This window comes from Macaca thibetana, chromosome 11 (assembly GCF_024542745.1).
Source record: "Macaca thibetana thibetana isolate TM-01 chromosome 11, ASM2454274v1, whole genome shotgun sequence".
Classification (NCBI taxonomy): Eukaryota; Metazoa; Chordata; class Mammalia; order Primates; family Cercopithecidae; genus Macaca; species Macaca thibetana.
In genome coordinates this window covers 60010921-60036308 of record NC_065588.1, presented here as the reverse complement: position 1 = coordinate 60036308, position 25388 = coordinate 60010921, and the positions used below count along the sequence as shown (strand labels likewise).

Below are 25388 nucleotides of genomic sequence, written 5' to 3'. Positions count from 1 at the left end.
GTAGCTGCAATTAGCTTCAGCAAAACATCAAGCAAATCACATTTGTACATATTAACCATGTTGTTTTTCTAGACCTTAAAAGCCACCATGTGAAGCTGCTGCCTGGGTATTGTGGTCTCTTGAAATGGTCCTGGTGAAAAAAACAACTTGGTTAGAGTTAATCAATGTAATTAACTCCTGTTCACAGACGATGGTTTCTACGCTCTCTTAGGTCCAACAATGACTCCTTCAATGAATGCAAAGTCTAAATAGGTAACTGTTCTATCTCCTATTTAGATATCTACTTTGTGAGGAATCTAAAAGTGAATTCTCGCTACTGAAAAGAAGATAACCTGGGTTCTGGTCCCAGGTATGTCACTGTTAATTGTGTAACTCTATCATTAAGCCTCCCTGCATCATGTAATGACTGGGTTGGAGAAAAAAATGTTACAGGTCCCTCCCAGCTATAAAGTTTTAATTCGTAACTTAAATTGCTGTCACTTCCAATTCTATGTTAGAAGAAAGAACATAAGATGCAGACACAGTTGCACCATGGCATGATGCAAGGCCATACCAAATCAAATTGGCATTTCCTCATGTTCCATCTGCTACTAAAATGTATTATTTGTATGTCAGGCTGCAGAGTGGTCAAAGAACAACAGATTTTCTTGGCACTCCCTATACATTTTGCATGTAGATAAATATGGTGCTATCTCTAGGAAAATACCACAAATAATAACTGTCAATTCTTAGCAACTAGCAACATACATTATTAAAAACAAACACAGTCTTTCATCTATAAGTTCCACTTCACAAAACATGTCTTTTTGAGTATTTTTCGTTCCCATATGCGTGGCTCCACAATAGTTTTGCTGCGGAATACAAGAATTACATAGATCACTAAAGTCCATAGATAATCTCAAAACCTTCTGTTAGCCAATTATTCAATCCCTTCCACTGCTATACTAGTTGCCAGAGATGCTAACAAATAGCATAGTCAACTGGTTTGGGTTTCATACACTTTTCAAGACATGCTTGCTTTTTAATGGCCTATTCGAACAAGAGATTTATTTCTCTTAATTCTAAGTCTTTGAGAATTTGACCAAGAGGCATGAAATGCTCAATTCATTCTTTAAAACTGTTGCTTGGGGTCCCCTTTTGTCCCCGATTCAAACCTATCCATTGTTTAACCACTTGTATCATTCCTGATTCTTCTCTGTCTTACGATTCTGTGCTACACTTCCCTGCATGTGGTTTTGATTACTGTTTTTTCTGTATTCTTTATTGTATTATATTTTAATTCTCCAAGAACTCAATTTATACAGTGTCCATGAACTTATGAAATAAAAGTGAAAGCAAAAATGATTCTCCCCAAAACAGAGCAGCCAAGAGAAAACTTAAAAAGCTTGAAAATTTTATGAAGCAATTAATATGAACTGATATGACATCTTCAACTAGAGTCAAAGACACTTAGGATTACAAAAATTAGTCAGGCATGGTGGTGTGCGCCTGTAGTCCCAGCTACTTGGGAGGCTGAGGCACGAGAATCACTTGAACTTGGACTTGAACCCAGAAGGCGGAGGTTGCAGTGAGCCATGATCATGCCACTGCACTCCAGCTTGGGTGACAGAGTGAGACTGTGTCTCAAAAAGAAAAAAAAAAAACAAAGACACTTAGGATGAAGAGAATTCCAACTCCTTATCTTATAGATAAGAAAACCAAAACCCAGAGAGAGGCTAAGTGACTTGCCCAAAATTATACACACAACTAGATACATCTATGATCTTATACACAAAATTACAAATTATCACCAGGAATAGTTCTTTTCACAGTTAAGAATAGCCCCTTGAAGTCTGTTCCCAAAACCTGTGCAGGCAGCCACAATGGCGAAATTCCATATCTGTGCCAGATGCAGTGGCTCATGCCTATAATCTCAGCATTTTGGGATGCTGAGGCGGGCAGATCACCTGAGGTCAGGAGTTCGAGACCAGCCTGGCCAACGTGTCGAAATCCCATCTCTACTAAAAATACAAAAATTTGCTGGGCATGGTGGTGTGTGCATGTAATTCCAACTACTCCGGAGGCTAAGGCAGGAGAATCACTTGAACCCAGGAGGCGGAGGTTGCAGTGAGCCGAGATCACGCACGCCACTGCACTCTGGCTTGGGCGGCAGAGTGATTCTCCATTTTATGTGTGTATGTGTGTATATATATCTCCTATTTAGATATCTATATATATATATTAGATATATATACACACATACACATACATATATATATATAAATAAAAAATAAAAAAAATTCCATATCTGAAGTCATTCCTTTAGGTCAAAACATTATCTCAAAAATTCCGAGATAAATAGAGTTGTTATTAGGGAAAATGGGAGAGAGTAAGAGGAAAATATTCTAGGGTGTTAGGTTCTAAGTTAGAACGTCAAAAAACATACATATAATCAGAATGACTCTTGAAATCACCCACACACCTAAGTCACCTAGAGAGTCCAATATGTATGTTTATTAATTGTGTTCTTCTTGAGACAGAGTCTCGCTCTGTCAGCCAGTCTGGAGTGCAGTGGTGCAATTGCAGCTCACTGTAACTTCTGCCTCCTGGGTTCAAGCAATTCTCCTGACTCAGTCTCCAGAGTAGCTGAGATTACAGGCATGCACCACCACATCCAGCTAATTTTTGTATTTTTAGTAGAGACAGGGTTTCACCATGTTGGCCAGGCTGGTCTCAACCTCAAGTGATCCGCCCACCTTGGCCTCCCAAGGTGCTGGGATTCCAGGCTTGAGCCACCGTGCCTGGCCTAGGCTTATGTCTTAATGAGTTCCACAGAGCTAGGTTTTTCTTCAGCAATAGAACAGAATTTTTTTTTTTTTATCGTCAGATAAAGTTGCTGACTGTAATTTAAAAAGCAGGTTGTTCCAAATACATATACCTTTGTTTATTTATTTATTTATTTATTAGACAGAGTCTCATTCTGTCACCCAGGCTGGAGTGCAGTGATGTGATCTCAGCTTACTGTAACCTCTGCCTCCTGGGTTCAAGTGGAACCACAGGCACACTGGGACCACAGGTGTGTGCCACCACACCTAGCTAATTTTTGTATTTTTTGGTAGAGATGTGGTTTATCTACCAAAATGTTGGCCAGGCTGGTCTCGGACTCCTGACCCCAAGTGATCTGCCTGCCTCAGCCTCCCAAAATGCTGAGATTACAGGCATGCACCACTGCATCTGGCCCCAAAACACAGACCTTTAAATAACAGACAGCACTCTGCGAGGGTAGAGAAAAACCAGAGTCTTGTCTCCCATGCTGTCCTTACTAAGGGGCCTACTCTCCCTGCATTGGACAGCTGGCCTCATGCACTATTTGCCTGTTATTTTTCTCCCACTCTCTTCTTGATTTGCCTAGAAGTACCAGGTGAATTTGTGCCATTTAATGCTTATATGATCTGACTCCGTGATATTCCCTTATTCCCACTTTTGTGTATGGATGTAGTGATCTAGGTTAGATACTGGATGTGTAGGTTACTGAAGGAGGAGGTAAAGCCTGGACACAGGGCAGGCAGGTACAGTGAAGAGTCCTAAAGCAGCCTAGGGACTTGTGGGTGTGTGGAAGGGAGAAGTGTTGAAGGAAATAGGGAGAAGGTCACTGGCTGTGGGAGAGACTTAGTTCCAAATGTGATTTTCACCACGTTCATGATTTTTCTTCCGTTTGAATTTGACAGACACATTGCAACACATCCCATTTCGCTGATTTTCCAATAAGGATTTGATCACTGGCAAGTGACCTTACAGCAAAGATAAAGAAATCAACATTTGGAAGTGCATTTGCCAATTAGAGCTCCAGGCGGCAGAAAAACCAGACCGCCACCCCTTGAAGACCTGCCACAAAGAGCCATGTGGAAAAACTGCACAGAGAAATGGTGGTTGTGAACAAGAGTACTGCCTTGGAATGAAAGGTTTTAGGCTATGTTGGACTCACCGAAAAAAGAAAGGTTAGTCGCATTAGAAAGTTTACCTGGCTCTAAGAAAATAACGGCTAACACAACTTCCATAGCAATAAAACAAGTTCCTGTAAGTATAAATTATCATAACTCCAAGCAGACAAAAATCTGTGTCTACTGAACAATGTTTAGCTTAACTCCGTTATAGGGGTCAGCCTAAAGATAACCTAAGTTATCTTGCATATTGTGTCTGCTGTGGCCACAATGAGTTGGTCTCGATTCACACTGGATGATACAGGATTTCTCCACCAGGTCCTCTCACAGGACTCCAGGCATTTTTACAACTTGACCACACAAAAGAACACTCAGGCTGCTCCTCCCTTGCTCAAGGGAAGTACAGTAATGCCTTTCTCCGTAACCCTTTCATAAGACTGTGCATAGACAAACACAGGTGTGTACATAACAATCTTTATGAACTTTGCATTGAATGTGTCAAAGAACAGCGGGCGATCCCAACATTCCATCCATTGTCTCAATCAGGAAAGCTACTCCTGAGACATCAGGAAAGAGGAGGAAAAAATTCAACTAACATATGTTTACGAAACACTTCAGCAGCAAAAAATACTTGTATTGGAGAGAAAATATATTTTTTTTAATCACAAGGCATAGAAAGTAAAAATAATTAATCAGCCTTAATTAGGTTTCCTTCATTAGTTGACAATGCAAATCGATTGAAACTACTACTCAAATATTCAAACCTTCATTTTACATGCAAGTGGCTTCCAGCAAATGATAAAGCAATATTCCCATGTGAATGTGAAAGATGGCAATGAATTCTGGCCCATTATAAAGGAGGAGTCAGATTCCACTAGTCACTGCTTCGTTTAACTGCCAGGCTTTCAGGGAGCTATTTAATAAAAGGGGGACTCGCCCTAATAAATTGTGAGCGGTGTAAATAGGTGAGCGGTGTAAATACCTGAAATAGCCTGCACTCAATGAGGCTGGAGACCGCGTGGGGTTCACAGACTTTACAAATATGATTCCGTAAAAAAATTACGTAGTGACAATCATACTATTTAAAAAGAATAATGACGGTGATAATAATAGCTGGACAGGATGCATCTCTGCTGTCTGCTTCCCATAGAAGTTGCCCAGCTGAAGGTGGTTAAGTTAAAGCCAGTTCTCTCCCCATTGGAGATGCGGGCTGGCAGCTGGCGAGGGGAGGTCACCGGTTTCCAGCTTCCCGTGGGTTTGACGGGACTGGGATTGCAACTGGGAACTAAGTGACTTGTAGGAAGCCCGGGTGGCTCAGCCAGGGCTCGAGCTGTCCCCTCACCACCTTCCTCCCACGCAGACACCAAGTTAGAAACGCAACTCCACAAGCACAATGACAAGAAGGCACACAAAAGGAGCAAGGCAGCCGCTCCCATCCTTACCTTTGACTTGACTTTCATACTCGGCTATGATCTCTTTGTCCTTCTTGAATCGGCTCGGGGTGGACATTATCCAGCTGTTCTGGGTTTGCTTTCAATGGGCAAGTTCTGTTCAGTGGTCACAACCAGTTCTCCTTGGAGAGGCAGAGTTGTACTCTCACACGCCGGGAATCCAGAGGCAGCGCCGACCCGAGGGAAGGGAGGAGGGAGAGGAGAGGGAGGAGGAGGAGGGAAAAAGGAGCGAGTAGAGAGGACTAGATTAGCCCGGGCGCTGGCACCATACTCTCGGAATTGAGCTCCGTCGGTGATCCCAGGGAATCCCCGGGGTCGGGGCTGGAGAGGCCGGACACGCAGGCAAACTCCAGCGAGCGAGTGGCGGGGGACGTCTCCCTGCCCACCTCGCCGAGAGCCCAGCCACTTCCTCTACGGCCGCTGGGCGGGCGCGGGGCTCGCGCCGGCGCTCCGCACCATTGTTCGAGACACGCACCGGGCGCCCGGGACAGGGCCAGCGGCGGAGAGCAGGCGCCGGGAACGCGCCCAGGTCGAGCGCCACAACCCTCCCTTCCTGCCTCCAGCCGCCGGCTCCGGCGCTCAATGGTCCCGCCCGGGCTGGGGATGCTGCTGCCACGGCCGCCGCTCCTCTGCCCGCAGACACCGCCGCTACCGCTCGGCAGGCGAAAGGAATCGCAATCCTAACGCGAGTCCCCGCTGCTGCTGGGAGGGTGAAGGCGGCGACGCTCAGACGCGCCCTGGGCACAGCCCCGGCGGAGTTTAGGTCTCTACAGCCGGCGCCGCGAGAGGCCTCTGCCTCCCTGGCCGCGGTGCGCCGAGGCTGCCTTTCTCTGCGTCCCCCTTTCCGCTGCTGCCCCCAGGAGGCCGCCAGTGACAGGCACACTCGCACACGCACGCGGGAGCCGCGCCCCCGGCGGCCGCAAAGTTGAGGATGCACATACGGCTCGCGCCTCGCGGGCGCCCGGCGAGCGATCTGCGGGCGGCGGCTGCTCCGGGCTCCGCCAGGCGGGGCTAGGCTCGCGGGAGCGGACGGCGCTCGGGTCTGTGCCCTTCTCCGTCCAAGCCCCCGCCCCTGCTCCGCGAGGAAACGCCTGGCTGGTCCGGGAAGATGGATGCCTGTTGTGGCCAACCGCAGCCCGGCCCCGCGCGCCGAGCCCAGGAGGCCGTGGGCGGCGCCCCCCGCACCTCTCCGCCGAGGCGCCGCTTCACCGCTGGCGGAGGTCGTGGCTCCGGCTGCAGGAAAACCTCTTCCCGACCTGTGGGACCGCCTTCGGGCTCTGGCGGGGGCTCTGGTGGGGCTTTTGCCAGAATCTAATGGGGAAGTCCAGAGTTGGATGTCTCCATGACACAAAGGGACGTTACTCCGAGACACTGGACCCCAGTAGAAAAACTGAACACTGAATTGTGAATGACCTGGCTGTTAATCCAAAAAGCGCGAAGCTCTTCAATCGAGGCGGAGAAAAACACCCACCTTGAACACCATATCCTCTATTTCTACAAGTAACTAGGGAAGCTAGGATGGTGGGAAAGCGACGGTATGGGAAGTCACACGGTGTTGTTCGCTTACTTATTTATTTACTAAACTCCAGATTTTATTCCGATTTTACTAATGTTTTCTACTAGAGTCATTTCTCTTCCAAGATCCAACACAGGACGCCACATGTCACTTAGTACTTTTACAATTTTTTTTTCTTTGTTTTGGGTTTTTTTGGTTTGTTTTTTTTGTTGTTGTTGTTGTTTTGTTTTTGTTTTTGTTTTTTGAGACAGAGTCTCAGTCTCGCCCAGGCTGGAGTGCAGGGGCACGATCTCTGCTTACTGCAACCTCCGCCTCCCGGGTTCAAGTGATTCTCCTGGTTCAGCCTCAAGAGTGGTGTGACTACAGGCACCCGCCACTATGCCTGGGTAATTTTTGTATTTTTAGTAGAGAAAGGGTTTTGCCATGTTGTCCAGGCTGGTCTTGAACTCCTGACCTCAAGTGATCCGCTCACCTCGGCCTCCCAAAGTGGTGGGATTACAGGTGTGAGCCATGGCGCCCAGCCTCATTTTTAACAGATACCTTTTACAAGATCTGTCATGTCTAGTCTCTTTTTATTTTATTTGTTTATTTTCATTTTAGTACACACGGGGGTCTCCCTATGTTGTCCAGGCTGATCTGAAACTCTAGTCTCTTTTTGAACAATATAACGAAGAATTTACCTTGCCATCCTCGCATGGTTCAGGTGTTATTTGTGTTAAGTACTTTAAATCCATCCTTGCCAGCCTGTTAAACTTTTTTATTCTTTTTTTTTTTTTTTTGTAGAGATGAGGCCTTGCTCTATTGCCCAGGCCGGTCTCAAACTCCCGGCCTCAAAAGATTCTGGCTGGGCACGGTGGCTCACGCCTGTAATCCCAGCACTTTGGGAGACCGAGGTGGGCAGATCACGAGGTCAAGAGTTCGAGACCAGCCTGGCCAACATGGTGAAACCCCGTCTCTACTAAAAATACAAAAATTAGCCGGGCATGGTGGCATGTGCCTGTAATCCCAGCTACTGAGGAGGCTGAAGCAGGAGAATCACTTGAACCCAGAGGGTGGAGGTTGCAGTGAGCCGAGATTGCACCACTGCACTCCAGCCTGGGCGACAGAGCAAGACTCCTTCTCAAAAAAACAAAAACAAACAAACAAAACAACAACAACAAAAATTCTCCAACCTCAGCCTCCCAAAGCACTGGGATTACAGCCATCAGCCACCACACCCGGTTTTGTTAGCCTTTTTGTCTCACAGTTACCACTTGAGATATTTACTGACTCCCTTCAAATCAATTCTCAAATATTATGGACCTGATTTCTCAAAATGATGTGTCCGAAGGCGTGTCCCCTATCAAGTGTTTTGCCTGCAAGATCTAAAGAAAGTAGGGACTTTTAGACTTTGATCATTCTTTCATGTATCCAGTGGTCGGCTCTCCAGTTCTTAACTGTGTGCCAAACACCAACCTAGGAACTAGGGGATTCAGAGATTAACACTGCCGGAAAGGATCATACAGTCTATTATTGTATAAATAAATAATTACAAGAGGTACAATAATGCTGTAAGAGAGAGAAATACTCCCAGTCTTGGGAGCACTGGGGATGGAAAAACAGACTGCAAAAGAGGATTGGGTGTAAGAGTTCGCAGAGGAGTGGTATTTGAGCTGGATTTAAAGGATGAATAGTAAGTAGCTGGCAACTTTAGGGAGGCAAAGGGATGCATTCCAGGGAAAAGGAAGAGTGTTATACTCTAGAGGAATTGCAAATAGAGTGACAAGATATCTTCCACTAAGATACCAGATCTCTGATAGATGGTGAAAAATAATGTAAAATTTTTAATATATGTATATGCATGTGTCAGCTGATAGTATGTGGACATTGTTAATCGCACTGCTTTTTTAAAATTTAAATTTAGCAAATTTTTTTTTTTACTTTATAACAACAGAATATATGTAAAGAAAATATGCCAATTTTTTTTTTTTTTTTTTTTTTTTAGTTTTTTTTCATTTTACCATACAGGCGGTTATACTATGGCACCCCTGGCTGCCCTAATTTCACGTGGAGTTGTCTTATGTAAGAGTGTGCGGTGAAGAGAGAGCAGAGGCTGGAAAGGAAGGTCAGGGCCAGCTGGGAGAGTCCTCCTGTGCCATGCTAAGATCTTGGACACAGTTCTGCAGACAGCAGGGAGCCTTTTACGTAGAGAAGCATCACGATCAGATTTGTGTTTTATAAAGATAACTTTTGGCAGTGTAGAAGGATGGGTTAGCCGATAGAGAAAGAGAGGCCAGGCAGGCAGCCCACTTAGGTGATAATCATAGTCACATCTAAATGGAATTCATATCCATGGTGCTGTTGGGATTTGTTTCATATGTGCACCTGGGAAGGACAAGTTGACAGCAGAGATTGCAGCACCTAGAAATGAATTGTTGCCTGAGTCTAGACCTAAACCAGTGTGTTGCAAACAAGCCCCAGAGACAGGGTGCCCAGAGGTGAATCCTAAATCTGCTCTTTCCTAAGGGATCTGGTAAAAATTACTATTTCTCTCTAGGCCTTAATTTGTAAAATGGGTTACAGACTATCCTCATCTGTAAAATTGGTTAATGCCTAAGTCCTGGGGATGTTATAAGCACTTACTGAGATGAACCCTTTAAAGTACTTGTAGGCCATGGTATACACCCAGTGAGTATTAGTTATCTTTACTATTATTATCTCAGTTTTACTCTTCCTAATAGAAAGCTATCTAAAAATCAGAGATAGGCTGGGCATGGCGGCTCATGCCTGTAATCTAAACACTTCAGGAGGCTGAGGTGGGAGGATTGCTTGAGCCCAGGGGTACAAGACCAGCCTCATTTCTACAAAGAATAAATAAAGATCAGAGATAATATTTCATCTTTAATTTTATTATGGTGTCCAATACACAGTCAATAAAATGTATTGAATATTAATGCCACCATTGGTAGGCCACCATTTTACTGTTGTTGAAGATGGGATATACCCATTAAGGTAAGAATTTTGCACACATTCTCAGAAGAACCCTACATGGTGGACACCATTGTCCTCATTTTACAGATGAGAATCTGGAGGCTCAGAAAGTTCAGTAAATGTCTGGCCTGGCAGGGTCAGAATTCCAGTTCACATCTGCCTATCTCCAAAGTAGGTACTCTTTCCAACTTTCCATTCTGCTTCCTATGAACTTACGATTCCTTTAAACTTGTGAAGTGAGTTCAAATAAATAAAATGTGTGTGACTGAGTCATGGGTTTCTATTGGTGGATCTCTTTTCTGATCCAGCTGTTTAGTGTAATGAACAAGTCAATTCGTCTTTCCATTATTTTCTTTTAACTTTTTTTTTTTTTTGACACAGAGTCTGGCTTGCCCAGGTTGGAGTGCAGTGACATGATCTCAGCTCACTGTAGCCTCCACCTCCTGGGTTCAAGTGATTGTCCTGCCTCAGCCTCCCGAGTAGCTGGGACTACAGGCGCCCGCCACCTCGCCCGGTTAGTTTTTCGTATTTTTAGTACAGATGGGATTTCACCATGTTGGCCAGGCTAGACTCGAACTCCTGGCCTCTGGTGATCCGCCCATCTAGCCCTCCCAAAGTGCTGGGATTACAGGCATGAGCCACCGCGCCCAGCCAGTATTTCTGTAATTTTCATTTTTCAGATTTTCTTTATCTTTCCCATAGTTAAGAACCCATTTCAGTTTACAAAGTTGGGTATGGAGAATGCCTGTGATTTAAAATCCAGAAAGCCAGGGTGACCCGTTTGGGAGACAGGCAACCCTGGTTCTGGCTCTCCCGCCAGTTCTCTGTGACTTTGCTCCACCTTGTGGTAGCTCTTTTCTAGCTATAAAACAAGAAAGACTGCACTTGGCCCCAGAAAACCTGCCTCTCCCCTGCCACACTCCCATTCTTTAGGGACATGTGAGAAATCTGGAGTGCCTGATGTTTGGGACCACTGCTACATCCTAATCCACTCTGTTATCTAGCATGGTCCTTTTTAGACTGCCCCCAAAGTTCCATATGTAGAAGTTAATTTACCACTTGACCATATGCCCTGGGATAAGTAAGAGCACGGGGGTCCCTATAGCCACAAAATAAATCATGCACCCTACTGCAGCATCACTTTGGCTCAGTGGTAAATAAAATTATTTTCTAAAAATTAACACACATATTTTAAAGAGTCAATGCCAAATTCACACAGCTGTTTTTGTTTGTTTGTTCGTTTTAGCTGTAGTTTTTTGTGGATTTTTTTTTTTTTTTTTTTTTTTTTTTTGAGACAGATTCTCACTCTGTCACCCAAGCTGGAGTACAGTGGCACAATCACCTACCAGGTTCAGGCAATCTTCCCACCTCAGCCTCCTGAGGAGCTGGGACTACAAATGTGCACCATCACACCTGGCTAATTTTTGTGTTGTTTTGGTAAAGACCAGATTTCACCACATTGCCCAGGCTGGTCTTGAACTCCTGAATTCAAGCAATCCGCCTGCCTGAGCCTCCCAAAGTGCAGGATTACAGGCTTGAGCCACCAGGCCTGACTAGCTGTGGTACTAGCCTTTAGGAATTTCACGTCTGGGGCCGGGCACGGTGGCTCACGCCTGTAATCCCAGCACTTTGGGAGGCCCAGGCAGGCGGATCACCTGACATCGGGAGTTAGAGACCAGCCTGACCAACATGGAGAAACCCCATCTGTACTAAAAATACAAAGGTAGCTGGGCATGGTGGCGCATGCCTGTAATCCCAGCTACTCCGGAGGTTGAGGCAGGAGAATCGCTTGAACCCAGGAGGCAGAGGTTGTGCTAAGCCAAGATCGCGTCGTTGCACTCCAGCCTGGGCAACAAAAACAAAGCTCTTATCTCAAAAAAAAAAAAAAAAAGGAATTTCATGTCTGAAATGGGCCGTTCTGCTACTCCTCCTAACATAAAGGATACACTCTCCCCTGCCAATATTCTAGGTTTTATTTCTGGGTCCAGCCAGAGCTTCAGAATACAGATTGCTCTGCACACCTATTTTATATTGTCATGATTCTGTAACCCTTTGGCTTCTCAATTACTTGCAGTATTGGTTTCAGTGGATTGCATTTTGGTATCATGTCTTGGGACAATGTGTTATCGAATATGACCTTAACATTGATCGCATACGTCAGAATCACTTTGGGAATGTGTTTCAAATTTGGACACATGGGATCTACGTTACCCTTTTTAAAGTGACACTTCTCAACTTTGATGTGCATACAAGTCACCTGGGGATCTTGATAAAATGCGGTTCCGATTTCTTCTGGAATGAGGCCTAAGATCCTGCTTTTTTCATAACCTCCTAGGCCGTGTCAATAATGCTGTCATAAAGACCACATGTGGAAGAGCAAGGAAACATTAGGGTCTGAATTTTGGGTGCCTGGGAAGTTCTCATGTGATTCTTATGCATGAGAATCTTTGCTCAAGGCTAAGGGATATTAAAATAATATACTTATAAAAGATTTACTGCATGTACTCAAGTAACACTGATGACATTATCAATACTTTTGTTTCAATTTAATGTGTCCCTAAGAACCTGGACGATTTTCTCAAAGATTATTATTACTATTTTATCTGTAAGATAGAGATAATTACCCTAACAGGTTGTGGTAGGCACTGAGTGCAAAGTATATATAATATAAAGCACTCAGCACCAAGTCTGGCACAAATAAATATTGGTTATCATTGTCATTGGTATTACTTCAATGTAGAATAAGAAGGTCTGAATTTATAGTAAAATCATTGCAGTTGTCGAGGACCTTATTTATCTGTCCTATTTACCTTCTTGTTGGAACTTTCTATGTTAGTTGAGGATTTCTTGGATATTAATGGGCTTGCTTTGTAGCCTATTATTAGCTTACTGTATGTCCACACTTTATTATACACTACCTCAAATATTTTATAGAATGATTTGTATAGTCTATTCAATTCTAATCAACAGATATTTATTATCTATTAAGTTGAACCACACAACATTGCTGATATTTGATCATTTTTGACATAAAAATGGTGATATTGTATTATTCAACCCAACACTGTGAGCCCCGCACTTTGTGATTGGTGTGAACAAAATCCAACAATAAAAACCCACTTCTGAATAGATTTGTGCAGGGTTCAACTGCACAAATCTAAGGAAATCCCACTCATTCATAGGTTGGATTAGTCCAGTGCAGTTTGCCAGATAGTCAATCAAGAAATATTAATTATTGTTTTAAAAGAAACTTGGCCCATAATTTAACAGCAGCTTGTCTAAATGGACCGTATAAATTTCCATTTTCCCTCTTTTGGCAGCAAAATAGTAAAGACAAGCTGTCAAATGATCTTGCCAATTCCATTCTGATGCACTTTCCCTGGCAGAAAAGAGGATGGAATGAAACAATAAAGGTGAGTTTCGATGAGGCCCTGAAAGGATTGGTACAGGAGAGGCTGATGAAAGACAGGCGGAGAGAGAAAGAACAAAAAAGAAAGAGGTAAAGATATGGAATGTCACAGAGAGAAAAGGCAAAAGAGAGCAATGAAATGAATGATTATTCAAAATGTTCAATTGTATAATTTAGCTCTCCTCCCCCCCAAAAAAACTTGTCTCTGATTTTCAAGAAAACTATTTAAAGCTAAAATAAATCAGGGCTTTAAACTCTTTTGTTTTGTTTCAGTGAAGTTGCTCTATAATATTTTTAGCCATCTGCTCAAAAATCACCTGTTTCCACTTTGCACAAATCATTTTTAAAACAGAATTTGCTTTGCTTAATGTCGTATTAATAACTTCTAAACACCCACACATAACAGCCTTCTCATCAGAGCTACTATTTTCTGCTTTTGAAATTCTACTACAGCTTCCCATGTGGCTCTGCACAATATAAGCAGAATATGAATATTCAATGAACCCATCCTGATGAAAGTATTAAATCCCATCACTTACACACACACACAAAAAAGACTGTATTATTACTCAGAGGAAAACAGCCAAAGTTAGACAAGAAATGGCAGTTGTAATTCAGTCATCAGAGTTAGAGATAAATTGGTATATAAAGCAAGCTGTAACAAAAGATTTATTATACCAAGAAATACATGTATCTCTCTAATGCTTATATTTTAGGAGATAAATGACAGACTCCTTCTTTTCTTGCCATTATACTTTGGCAGCAGACATTTTGAGGCTGCCTAATTCTGTCACCTCTTCTACAAAGAAACAGTCTGTGGCGTTAGTCCTCATTTTACACACAGATCTGCTGTTAGTGAGTGTGCAAGGGAAATCTAGTGTTGGTAGAGTCCTATTTAAATGTAACAGAGACATTTGTTATTTGAAAGAATCTCGTGGTATCTATCGCCTTTTCGTAAAGGAAAGAACATTTTTGGAAAACAATTATCACCTGTCCTAGATTTTTGGTATAAATTTGAATTCTTATGAAGTAGGTCTTTCTTTAAATTAGCTGTTCTCAAGCCAATCAGAACCAATGCTTTCTTAAAGAAATAAAAGCCATAAATTATTGCATTTTAAAAGCAGTTTCAAGTTTACAGAAAAATTGGGCAGAAAGTACAAGAGAGTTCCCGTAAACTTCCTTACGCTGCCATTTCTCCTATTCTAAACATCTTGTGGTTGTGTGATACACTTGTTACAATTGAGAGTCAATATTGATATATGACTATTAACTGAAGCCCGTAGTTTACATTAGGGTTCACTCTTTGTGCTGTGCATTCCAGGGGTTTTGATAAATATATAATGACATGTATCCACTAAAACAGTATCATACAGAAGAGTTTCAAGGCCCTACTTTTACAGAATTTGAACCCTCCCCCCGCCTTTTTTTTTTTTTTTTTTTTTGAGATGGAATTTCGTTCTTGTTGCCCAGGCTGGAATTCTCGTTCCTCAGCTTCCCGAGTAGCTGGGACTACAGGCAACCACTACCATGCCTGGCTAATTTTTTTTTTTTTTTTTTTTTGGTATTTTTAGTAGAGATGGGGCTTCACCATATTGGTCAGGCTGGTCTTGAACTCCTGACCTCAGGTGACCCACCCACCTGGGCCTCCCAAAGTGCTGAGATTACAGGCGTGAGCCACCACTCCCAGCCTGAAATCCCTTTTTATAATAAAAGTTTTGTAACATCTCATTTACTATTCTAAAAGAGAACTTATAGAAAATAAAATGAGACGTATGTGGTGGCTCACACCTGTAATCCTAGCACTTTGGGAGGCCAAGGCAAGAGGATCACTTGAGGCCAGGAGTTCGAGAGCAGCCTGGGCAACTTAGAGAGACCCCTGTCTGTAGAAAAAAAAATTAAACAAACAAAAACAAAACAAAACAAAAAAACTAGTTGCACGTACCAGTAGTCTCAGCTACTTGGGAGGCTGAGGCAGGAGGATTGTTTGAGCTCAGGAGTTCAAAGCTGCAGTGAGCTAATGTGCCATTGCACTCCAGCCTGGATGACAGAGTGTGACCTTGTCTCTTAGGAAAAAAAAAAAAGCAAGAAAAAAAAAATGTGTATCTACCTTGTATTTTTCTTCATAAAGTCAATATTTAACTGTAACATGGACACATTAAAAGAAGGTAAATCATGATTAAATGATATATGTTTAAATATGCAAATACTCAGAACTGCTATAATAGAAAACTTAATGAAGCAGTCAGAGGCTTGTACCTACTTATAACTAATAAATTTAGATATAAGAGAAGCAGGACAGGCATGGTGGCTGACACCTGTAATTCTAGCATTTTGGGAGGCCCAGGTGGGCAGATCACTTGAGCCCAGGAGTTTGAAACCAGGCTGGGCAGCACAGTGAAACCCCATCTCTACAAAAAATCAAAAAATTAGCCGGTGTGGTGGCGTTTGCCTGTGGTCCTAGCTACATCAGACACCGGAGGCTGAGGCTGAAGGATTGCCTGAGCCCAGGAGCAACACAGCAACACCCTGTCTCAGAGAGAGAGAGATGGAGAGACAGAGAGAAAGAGAGAGAAGAGAGAGAGAGAGAGAATCAGACCAGAATATACCCTAAAAAAAGAGAGAAAGAAGTAATAAGACCAGAATATAGTCTGTACAGGATTTACAAGGGAGGCTGAGGTGGGCGGATGCCTTAAGCTTAGGCGTTCAAGACCAGTCTGGGCAACATGGTGAAGCCCTGTCTCTACAAAAAATACAAAAATTAGTTGGGTGTGGTGGTGAGTGCCTGTTGTCCCAGCTCCTCGGGAGGTTGAGGTGGGAGGATCACTTGAGCCCAGGAAGCAGAGACTGAAGTGAGCTGAGATTGCACTGCTGCACTCCAGCCTGAACAACAGAGTGAGATCCTGTCTCAAACAAACGAACAAACAAACAAACAAATGTATAAGGCAATAAAATACAGAGGTATGTGCGAATGCTTAGATGATTTAAATCAATATTTCACACACACGAATACCTGGTGGGATAATCTAACATTGGACCCATCCACTAAATGCTAATATCCTTTCTTCCTAAAATATTGTGACAAGCCAGAATACCCCCTTACATGTCCAAAAAAGAAGCAATTCAGCTTCCTTTGGCCCCTAAAAAGCAATTCTACTTCTACTGAAAACCACACTATTAAAAGTCTGTGCAACTGTAGAGACTAGCATCACCCTTGTTTCCTTGGGGCTTTTTTTCTGAACAATTTTTCCTGGCCCATCATCTGAATTTTTTTTTTTTTCTTGAGCCAGAATCTTACTTCGCTGTCCAGGCTGGGGTGCAGTGGTGCAATCTCAGCTCACTGCAACCTCTGCCTCCCGGGTTCAAGCAATTCTCATGCCTCAGCCAGGCGCCACCATGCCTGGCTAATTTTTGTGTTTTTGGTAGAGATGGGGTTTCATCATGTTGTGAGCTGGTCTCAAACTTCTGACCTCAGGTGATCTGCCCTCCTTGGCCTCCCAAAGTGCTGGGATTACAGGCATGAGCCACGGCACACAGCCTGAATTTTTCTTAAAAGACCTCACAATTCGATGTATATCTTATTTCATATGCTGTGGGCCAGCATGTTCCGTAGTGAGGAACCTTCATTCCATGGGATACAAGATGATCTATTGGAGTTTGGAAAGACAATATTGCAATGTCTATGTTCTTTATTTAGTTTCTATTTTTGAGTACATTGTATTTTGTAAATAAAGCATTACCACGGTATTACCTGCATTTAGTTTATAAAAATAAGTATGCAGATATTGAGATTGCATGTTCAAAATTTTTTACTGATGGAGTTATGATAAAAAATAGTTTGCAAAACCCTTTCTACAAGTACACTCAGATACAGAGTAGCAGACACAACTTGTCTTTGACTTCGGCCACATCTTATATCCTTTCAGATTCCCGAGGTACCAGCAGTGATCGTTGTTTTGTTTTGTTGTTGAGATGGAGTCTTGCTCTGTCACCCAGGCTGGAGTGCAACAGCACTATCTCAGCTCACTGCAACCTCCGCCTCCCAGGTTCAAGCCATTCTCTTGCCTCAGCCTCCCGAATAGCCGGGATTACAGGCACCCGCCACCATACCCAGTCAATTTTTTGTGTTTTTAGTAGAGACGGGGTTTCGCCATTTTGGCCACGCTGGTCTCAAAGTGCTGGCCTCAGGTGATTCACCCGCCTCGGCCTCCCGAAGTGTTGGGATTAGAGGCATGAGCCACCGCACCTGGCCTCCAGCAGTGATTCTTGTTATTTTGGGTGAGGTACATTTGTGATAGACATGAGGGCCCTTCATGACTGACCTCTGTAACAATCCAGCCACCACTCCTGCCTGCATCGGCTCCCGCCATACTCAACTCTTACTGCTCCTGTGTCTTATACCCCCCAACCACCTTCACATTTTTGCAGGGACTGTGCCTCTGCTTCAAACTGTCGGGCGGAAGGGGTGGAAATTTTCCCCTGTGCTCTTAGGTTCATTCTCTAGAGGTGTGCAAGTTAAACTGATAAAATACAGATTCGCTGGAGGAGAAAAAGTTTATTCGTATGCACATAATAGCTAACAGAAGAAGTAGTTAGCTCCCTCGTGGTTAAAGTTAGAGGCTTATATGCCTAATTTAGTAGGAAAAAGGGAATGGGGAGAAGAGGCTTCTCTGGGAAGAACCAGTAAGTTTCTTTAGGAAAGACAAATGAGATTTTAGGTGAGCAAATGGGGAATAAGAAAGTTGTGATGTGTTTGTTTCTGCAGGTGCACGTGGTCTTTCCATCTTCCTCACAGCCATGACGATCCTCTGGAGAAGAGATTTATAGTAGCCCCCTTTTCCCAGAAATTGCTGCTTTGATTCAGATAAGAAAAGTTCTGAGAGGCTTCTTCTTTCTCGAGTCTCAATAGTCTTCAGCATAAAGTAATCTTCATACCAACTCTGGAGTTCCAAGTTGGTCCCCACAGAACACACACACATGTACACACAACACATGCATGCTTGCATACATACACTATACCCACCCTACCGACATTGTTTTGCCTGGCTAATGTCTTTTATTTATATATTTGCTTGTTTGTTTATTTGCTTATTTATTTATTTTTGAGACAAGGTCTTATTCTGTCACCCGGCTAAAGTGTAGTGGTGCCAACGAGGCTCCCTGCAGCCTCGACCTCCTGGCCTCAAGCAATTCTCTCACCTCAACCTCCTGAGTAGCTGGACCCATAGGCACATACCACCATGCCTGGCTAATTTTTTAAGATTTTTCTCCTAGGCTCCAAGCCATCCACCTGCCTCGGCCTCCCGAAGTGCTGGGATTACAGGCGTGAGCCACTGTGCCCCGCCTTTTCAAACTTTAAAACTCTGCTATAGCATCATCCTGGGAAAAGTTTCCCTTAACACGCTTCTCCAGGCCACATTAAGTCCCCTTCCAGTGGCTCCCCAGTACCTCAGGTATCATTTGGTCAGAGCACTTGCTGCACTATGTTCTTGTTATCTATTTGCCTGATCCAGCTTCTGACCTATACATTGATGAAGCATACTTGAGTACTCTTCCTGGCATATGGTGGATGCTCAATAAATGTTTATCAAAAACATGAATGGACCAGGTGCGGTGGCTCACGCCAGTAATCCCAGCACTTTGGCAGGCCAAGGCGGGTGGATCGCCTGAGGTCAGGAGTTCGAGACCAGCCTGGCCAACATGCTGAAACCCCATCTCTACTAAAATATACAAAAAGTTAGTGAGTCGTGATGGCACACACCTGTAATCCCAGCTACTCAGAAGGCTGAGGCATGAGAATCGCTTGAACCTGGGAGGTGGAGGCTGCAGTGAGCTGAGATGGTACCACTGCACTCCTGCCTGGGCAGCAGAGTGAGATTCTGTCAAAGAAAGAAAAAGAGAGAGAGAGAGAAAGTTGTATGAATGGTTATATGGTTTGAATATTTGTTCCGCCCAAATCTCATACTGAATTGTAATCCCTAATGCTGGAGGTGGGGTCTGGGAGGAGGTGTTTGTGTCATGGGACAGATCCCTCATGGTTTGGTGCTGTTTGTGATAGTGAGTTCTTGCAAGAACTGGTCATTTAAAAGTATGTGGCACCTCCCCTCCTCTCGCTCTCTTTTTCTCACTTCTACTTTCCCCATGTGATATGCCTAGTCCCCTTTCACCCTCCAACATGATTGTAAGCTTCCTGAGGCTTCCCTAGAAGCTGAGCGGATACCAGCACCATGCTCCCTGTAAAGCCTGCAGAACTGTGAGCCGATTAAACGTCTTCTCTATAAATCACCCCATCTCAGGTATTTCTTTATAGCACTGCAAGAATAGCCTAATACAAATGATAATATCATTTTGGCAAACTGCATGATTTGAATACTGAATTCTTTTCAGAGGACATTCCTTGTATTTAAAAACCTGACTTGATCAGGTTTTTCTAATTTTTGAGAATTGTGGAATTGTAAATACATATAACATAAAATTTACCATTGTCAATTTATCATTGCCAAGACCAGTGTCAAGAAACATTTCCTCCATGTTTTCTTCTAGGAGTTTTATGTTTTAGATCTTACACTTAAGTCTTTAATCCATTTTGAGTTAGGTTTTTGTGAGTGATGTAAGATGAGGTAGACAGATTCTGCCAGTGCCATTGTTGTGTAGGAAAAAAGACAGATTCTTGGTGCTTCCTGCTCTGCCATCTTCTCAGAGTCCTTCCCTTAACTAATTTTGATGAGGTTAATATAGCAAAATGAAGAATGATGAACGAAAGTAAAAGACAAAGAGCTGTGACATGCAGGATGAAGGTAAGATGGATTGCATCTACTGAAATGCCTTTAGCTGAAGTCTCTGAGAGTGAGATCTGTGATGTGCTAGGCAACTGTGGTGTAGGAGAAAGAGCCCTCATTGGGAAGCAGAAGATCTGAGCTTCGCTTCCAGCTCTGTCGCTTTACTCTTTGACCCTTTGTATTCTCGCCTATGGAATGGGGAAAGAATATGTAATTTAAGAGCTGTAGACAGAGAAAATGTATTTGAAATGGCACTGTAAGCTTCAGAGCACTGTACAGAGTGTGAAGTGATTTGTGAAAGCAGCACAGGAGAACTTGATTTAGCCAGACACAGAAGTACCCGTCTTTCCAGGCAGTGGAAGCATTTTCTGTGAAGGTGCCTGGGGAGACATCAAGCCCTTCAGTAGTTCACTTGCTGGGAATGCACTCTTACTTTTTTTTTTTTTTCTTTTTTTAACTTTCAATAGGTTTTTTGGGAAAACTGATGTTTGGTTACATAGATAAGTTCTTTAGTGGTAATTTCTGAGATTTTGGCCCACCTATCACCTGAGCAATGTACACTGTACCCAGTGTGTAGTCTTTTATCCCTCACCTGCCTCCCACCATTTCCCCTGAATCCCCAAAGTTTATTGTATCATTCTTATGCTTTTGCATCCTCATAGCTTAGCTCTCACTTATGAAGGAGAACATATGACATTTGGTTTTCCATTACTGAGTTACTTCACTTAGAATCATGGTCTCCAATTCTATCCAGATTGCTGCAAAAGGCATGATTTTGCTCCTTTTTATGGCTGAGTAGTATTCCATGGTATATACATATACCACATTTTCTTTATCTACTCATTGATTCATGGGCATTCTTGGGCTGGTTCTATATTTTTGCAATTGGGAGTTGGGAATGCACTCTTTCAATTTAAATTGGAATCACTGGTTTGCTGCAAGTTCTAGCTGAGTTGCATAAACCCAGGGCAAGCAAGCTATCTGGGTGAAACTGGGGTTTCCAGTTCCATTTGTTTTCTGCATATAGGGACAGCCACAAGCTGTGTATTAGAACCTGAGATCACAGTGGAGTATGAGGAGGTAGAGCAAGTAACTGCCAAAGTGGCGTGACTCAAGGGTCGCTGAGGAGCTCTTCTACCAAAATGGCTCTCCTATTGGCCTTTCTTCAGTGCTTGGAATCCCTACATTGCTCAATCTCTTTGGTAGGATCCAGCATCCAATTTGGAACAAGAAATCTGTGGCTGTTATCTACAGAAATTTTCTTATTTTTATTTTTTAGAGACAGGGTCTTACCCTGTCACCCTGGCTGGAGTAGTGGCACAACCACAGTTCACTGCAGCCTCGAACTCCTGGCCTCAAGCAATCCTTCTGCCTCAGCCTCCCAAGTAGTTGGGCCTGCAGGTGTACATCACCACATCCAGCCTACAATTCTTAACTAAGGCTCCACAAGAATCTGTCCTTTCTGTCACAGAACAGCAAAAATAATAAGAACAGTGAAGATTCATATAGATGTACAGAAGTGTACCTGTGCAGTTCCAAGTAGTTCATATACATTAACCCATTTCATCTTCATTACAGCCCCACGAGTTCAGTGTTACCTTTGTCACCCCATTTCATGGAGGAAGACATAAAATATGGATTTTATTCATCCCTCATTTAGGTCAGGGTCTGCAGGCAAACCCCCACAGCTAATGCCCTCTTGTGAGGAACAATACCTCAACTGGTGCCCCATTGAGGAGCAGTACCTCAGTATGGAATGTGACAAGTCTTTCCAAAGAACATACAGCTAGTCAGTAGCAAAGCTGGAATCAGAACCAGCTCTTGAGTCTAATACCTAACCACTATGTTGTTGGCTATACAATTGTGAGAATGGAACAGAATATGTAACTGTTTGTTAATTTCCTGTCAACAGTTGGTCTGTGCTTCCCCACGCTCCTTCTTATTTAAGAAACTGTGTGTGCTTGCTTTTTAATGTTTCTGTTACAGAGTGAGGGGAACTAAACATTTCCCTCCAAGCTCCCAGTGATTAGATTGTAATTAGATGTCACCATTAGCCCACAAAGTCTCCTCTGAAGGAAGAAAAAAAAAATAGACCAGAACATCTCCCTTCCTCTGCAGTGCCCAACAGTTTGCTCCCTTTTTAGTGGTTACCCATTTGTGTGGCGGTGGCTCAGCAGAAGGTACAGGACAGTCCCTCTCTCATCCACCCCCAAAGACCCCATGAGTGGAGCCAATCCTGAGCCCTGGGCCATTTGGCTCACTGGAGGCAGAGGACAGGAACAGAGTAGACAATAGTCACGATTTTGGCTACTCTTGTTTCAAGAAGTAAAGGGAGGTTGAAACCTTTATCTAATCTGTGCTTTTCTGTATCTCTTAATCTGTATCTAGTTGCAATTTAAAAATATCAAAGCAAAGCCTGGCTCAGAGTGGAAAGGCAGCCCTAAGTGTGGCAGATCCTGAAATACTTGGGTTAAGGCATAAGAGGTCCTTTTTAAAGTAAAAGTGTCATTACATACGAGCAAGATACTAAGCCATGGCAGCTATTCATAGTTATTAGAGCTTAGCTGTAATTCATTTATCATACTGCAAAGTCTTTGGGGTGAGGACAGATCTGGGGCAGCGCCCTTTGCCTGGAGAGCAGCTGTGGGTAGACTCTTGGCTTGGTGTTTGCTAGGCACTGGCAGCAGGCTGGCTCCACCCGTGAAGAAGACATGTACTCAGGATAGCAGGAGGCGCTGTTAGCCTTCTCATCCTGCAAGGGCTTAGGTGGGCCTGCCTAGAAGTCATTTTGGCTAAAATAAACCAAATTAAATGAGATAATGTACATGTAACCCTTTGGAAATTTAAGTTCTGGTCATCATCATCATTAGACAAGACACGATAGATAGATCCACAACAACATAAAAGGGAGATTCTGATATAGACACACACACAAATTGGAAATTTGATTTAGACAGAATTAAAATTTTATTCTCTCAGTCTCGCAAATGTGATGTTTTAAAATGTGGGCTTAGGATGACAGTGCATACTAGAGAAACTTATGTAGGGAGACAAAGAGGTGCTTATTCTAATAAGATTTCAGGAAAACCTAAGACCAGGGGCAGTCAGAAAAGCCATTTGTCTGCTTGGCATTTTTCTTGAGAGGCACATTGTTGATCCTGTGTTTCATTTCAGGTCTTTGGTTTGTCTGGCTTGCTGTCTTATGCCAGAGGAATTGATGACAATGTATCTTGGCTATTGATTGCCGTGCAATCCTGAGAGTCAAACAGAGCTGCCCGCTGGAGGGGCAGGAAAACAACAGAGGAATGTTCTTCTTTCACTTACAACATTGCCAAATTTACCCATTTTCTTAGAATTGAATCCATTACTGAGACAGTAAAGGAAGGGATTTCTAAGAGAAGCAAGAAAGGGAATAAAAAGAGTAGGAGTTGGGGGAATTTGAATGGGGATCTAGAATTTTTTTTTTTTTTTTAGACAGAGTCTCACTCTGTTGCCCAGGCTACGGAGTTCAGTGGCATAATCTTGGCTCATTGCAACCTCCACCTCCTGGGTTCAAGCAATTCTGATGCCTCAGCCTCCCAGTTTAGCTGGGATTACAGGTGTGTGCCATCACAACTGGCTAATTTTTGTGATTTTAGTAGAGACAGGGTTTTGCCATGTTGACCAGGCTGGTCTCAAACTCCTGAATCTCCTCGGTCTCCCAAAGTGCTGGGATTACAGCTGTGAGCCACCACACCCGACTGTAGAATTCTTTTCTACTAGTCAGGGTGGAAATGAAGTATAAAAGCATGAATAACCTTTTTATTCCTGGAAACACTTGTCACATCTTGTTCCAAGTTACCATTGATGGGATGAAGGAGGGTGTCTTTTTACAGGCTGAAGAAAATTCACTCATCTATTCATTTATTTAGTAGATATTTATGGATATCCTGCTGAATATGTCCCAGCATTTAATATCAGGCACTACATTAAATGCTGGAGCATATGTAGGTGAATAAAACAGATCACTTCCTGCCTTCAAGGAGCTTACAGTCAAGTGCAGGAGATAATCTATGAGCAAGGAAACCCATTCTAATAAACTTTACAGGGTTCTGTGATGGAGAATTAGGAAGCCTTAGATAGGATAGTTGCTGAAGGCCTTTGAGAGGAAATGACATTTGAGCTGAGGTCAGAGCATGGAGTGATGACTGGGTGGGGGTTCAGTGGATGGTGACATCCAAGGCAGAGGGAATGATGTACACAAAAGCTGAGATGTTGAAAACATTTGATGAATCTATGAAGGTCTACATTTGATTAGGGTCTTGCTTTTGGCACTAACCAAGGAGCAGGACTCCAAGAACACTAAAACTGTAGTGACAAATAGAAGCCTTTCCTACTTTTGGGAAATTCAGCTAGCTCATTAGAAAATTCAAGTGATGTGCCAGGTGCGGTGGCTCACTTCTGTAATTCCACCACTTTGGGAGGCCAAGACTGGTAGATAGCTTGAGCCCGGGAGTTCAAGACCAGCCTGGGCAACATGGTGAGACCCTGTCTCTATAAAAAATACAAAAATTAGCTGGACATGGTGGTGGACATCTGTAGTCTTAGCTACTTGGGAGGCTAAGGTGGGAGGATCACTTGAGCCCAGGAGGTTGAGGCTGCAGTGAGCCATAATTGCACCTCTGCACTCCAGCCTAGGCGACAGCCTTCTTTGGGTATTTTTATTTATTTCTAAAATACAATAGGAGTTAGCATCAATTCTCTTTCTATTTTTCTTTTGCTTCTGACAGGTTTAAGAGCTAAAAAATCTTTTTCACCTAAATAAGTGTAAGGGGAATGGAATGGCTTTCAGTTCTTTGAATTCATTATGAATTAACTATATGACAACTTTATAATTGGACAGACTTAATAGTCTGTCAACTGAAAACCAACTTTGATCCTCAGTCAATAGAGTAATCTACGTTCTCAACCCTGGCACTGGTACTTCCAGTTGCCTCTTTTTTGGAAGAGGTTTTTACACTGGTGGCCAGGGCACCAGAGGAAGATTCTGGATGGACAGCACTGCACCTTTGGCTGAAAGGTAACTGTGAAAAGCTCAGTGGTAAAGGTGAGCCTGAGGCTCCAGCACTGGCATACGCTTCAGGCAAATGACTATAGGAAAGAGCGTATGTGGAAACTGAGAATCTGAACATTGATTTCCTTAAAATTCTCTGATGACACCCACAGAGGTACCTGTGGCCCAGCATGAAGACCACTGTCCAGAAAAACCTCTGCTCCTGAGTCTCATGGTTAAGAATATTCTCAGCATCCCTGTTTGTACCAGCACCAGACTAGAAACAAGCCAAATACCCCTTGTCAGGGGAGACA

The 25388-nt window shown here is 43.3% G+C and overlaps 2 protein-coding genes across 3 annotated transcripts in view; one reads left to right on the top strand and one right to left on the bottom strand.

The window, feature by feature from the left end:
• SRGAP1 (SLIT-ROBO Rho GTPase activating protein 1) overlaps positions 1-6179 on the bottom strand; it is a 306109-nt gene extending 299930 nt beyond the window's left edge. For both annotated transcript variants that reach the window (XM_050748400.1, XM_050748401.1), the window contains exon 1: positions 5363-6179. In XM_050748400.1, the coding sequence (XP_050604357.1) occupies positions 5363-5429 (67 nt within the window). In that variant the 5' untranslated portion in view covers positions 5430-6179. The remainder of the gene's footprint in view (positions 1-5362) is intronic.
• Positions 1-25388, top strand: part of PPM1H (protein phosphatase, Mg2+/Mn2+ dependent 1H) — a 1465797-nt gene that overhangs the window by 470143 nt on the left and 970266 nt on the right. The gene's annotated exons all lie outside the window — the stretch shown is intronic.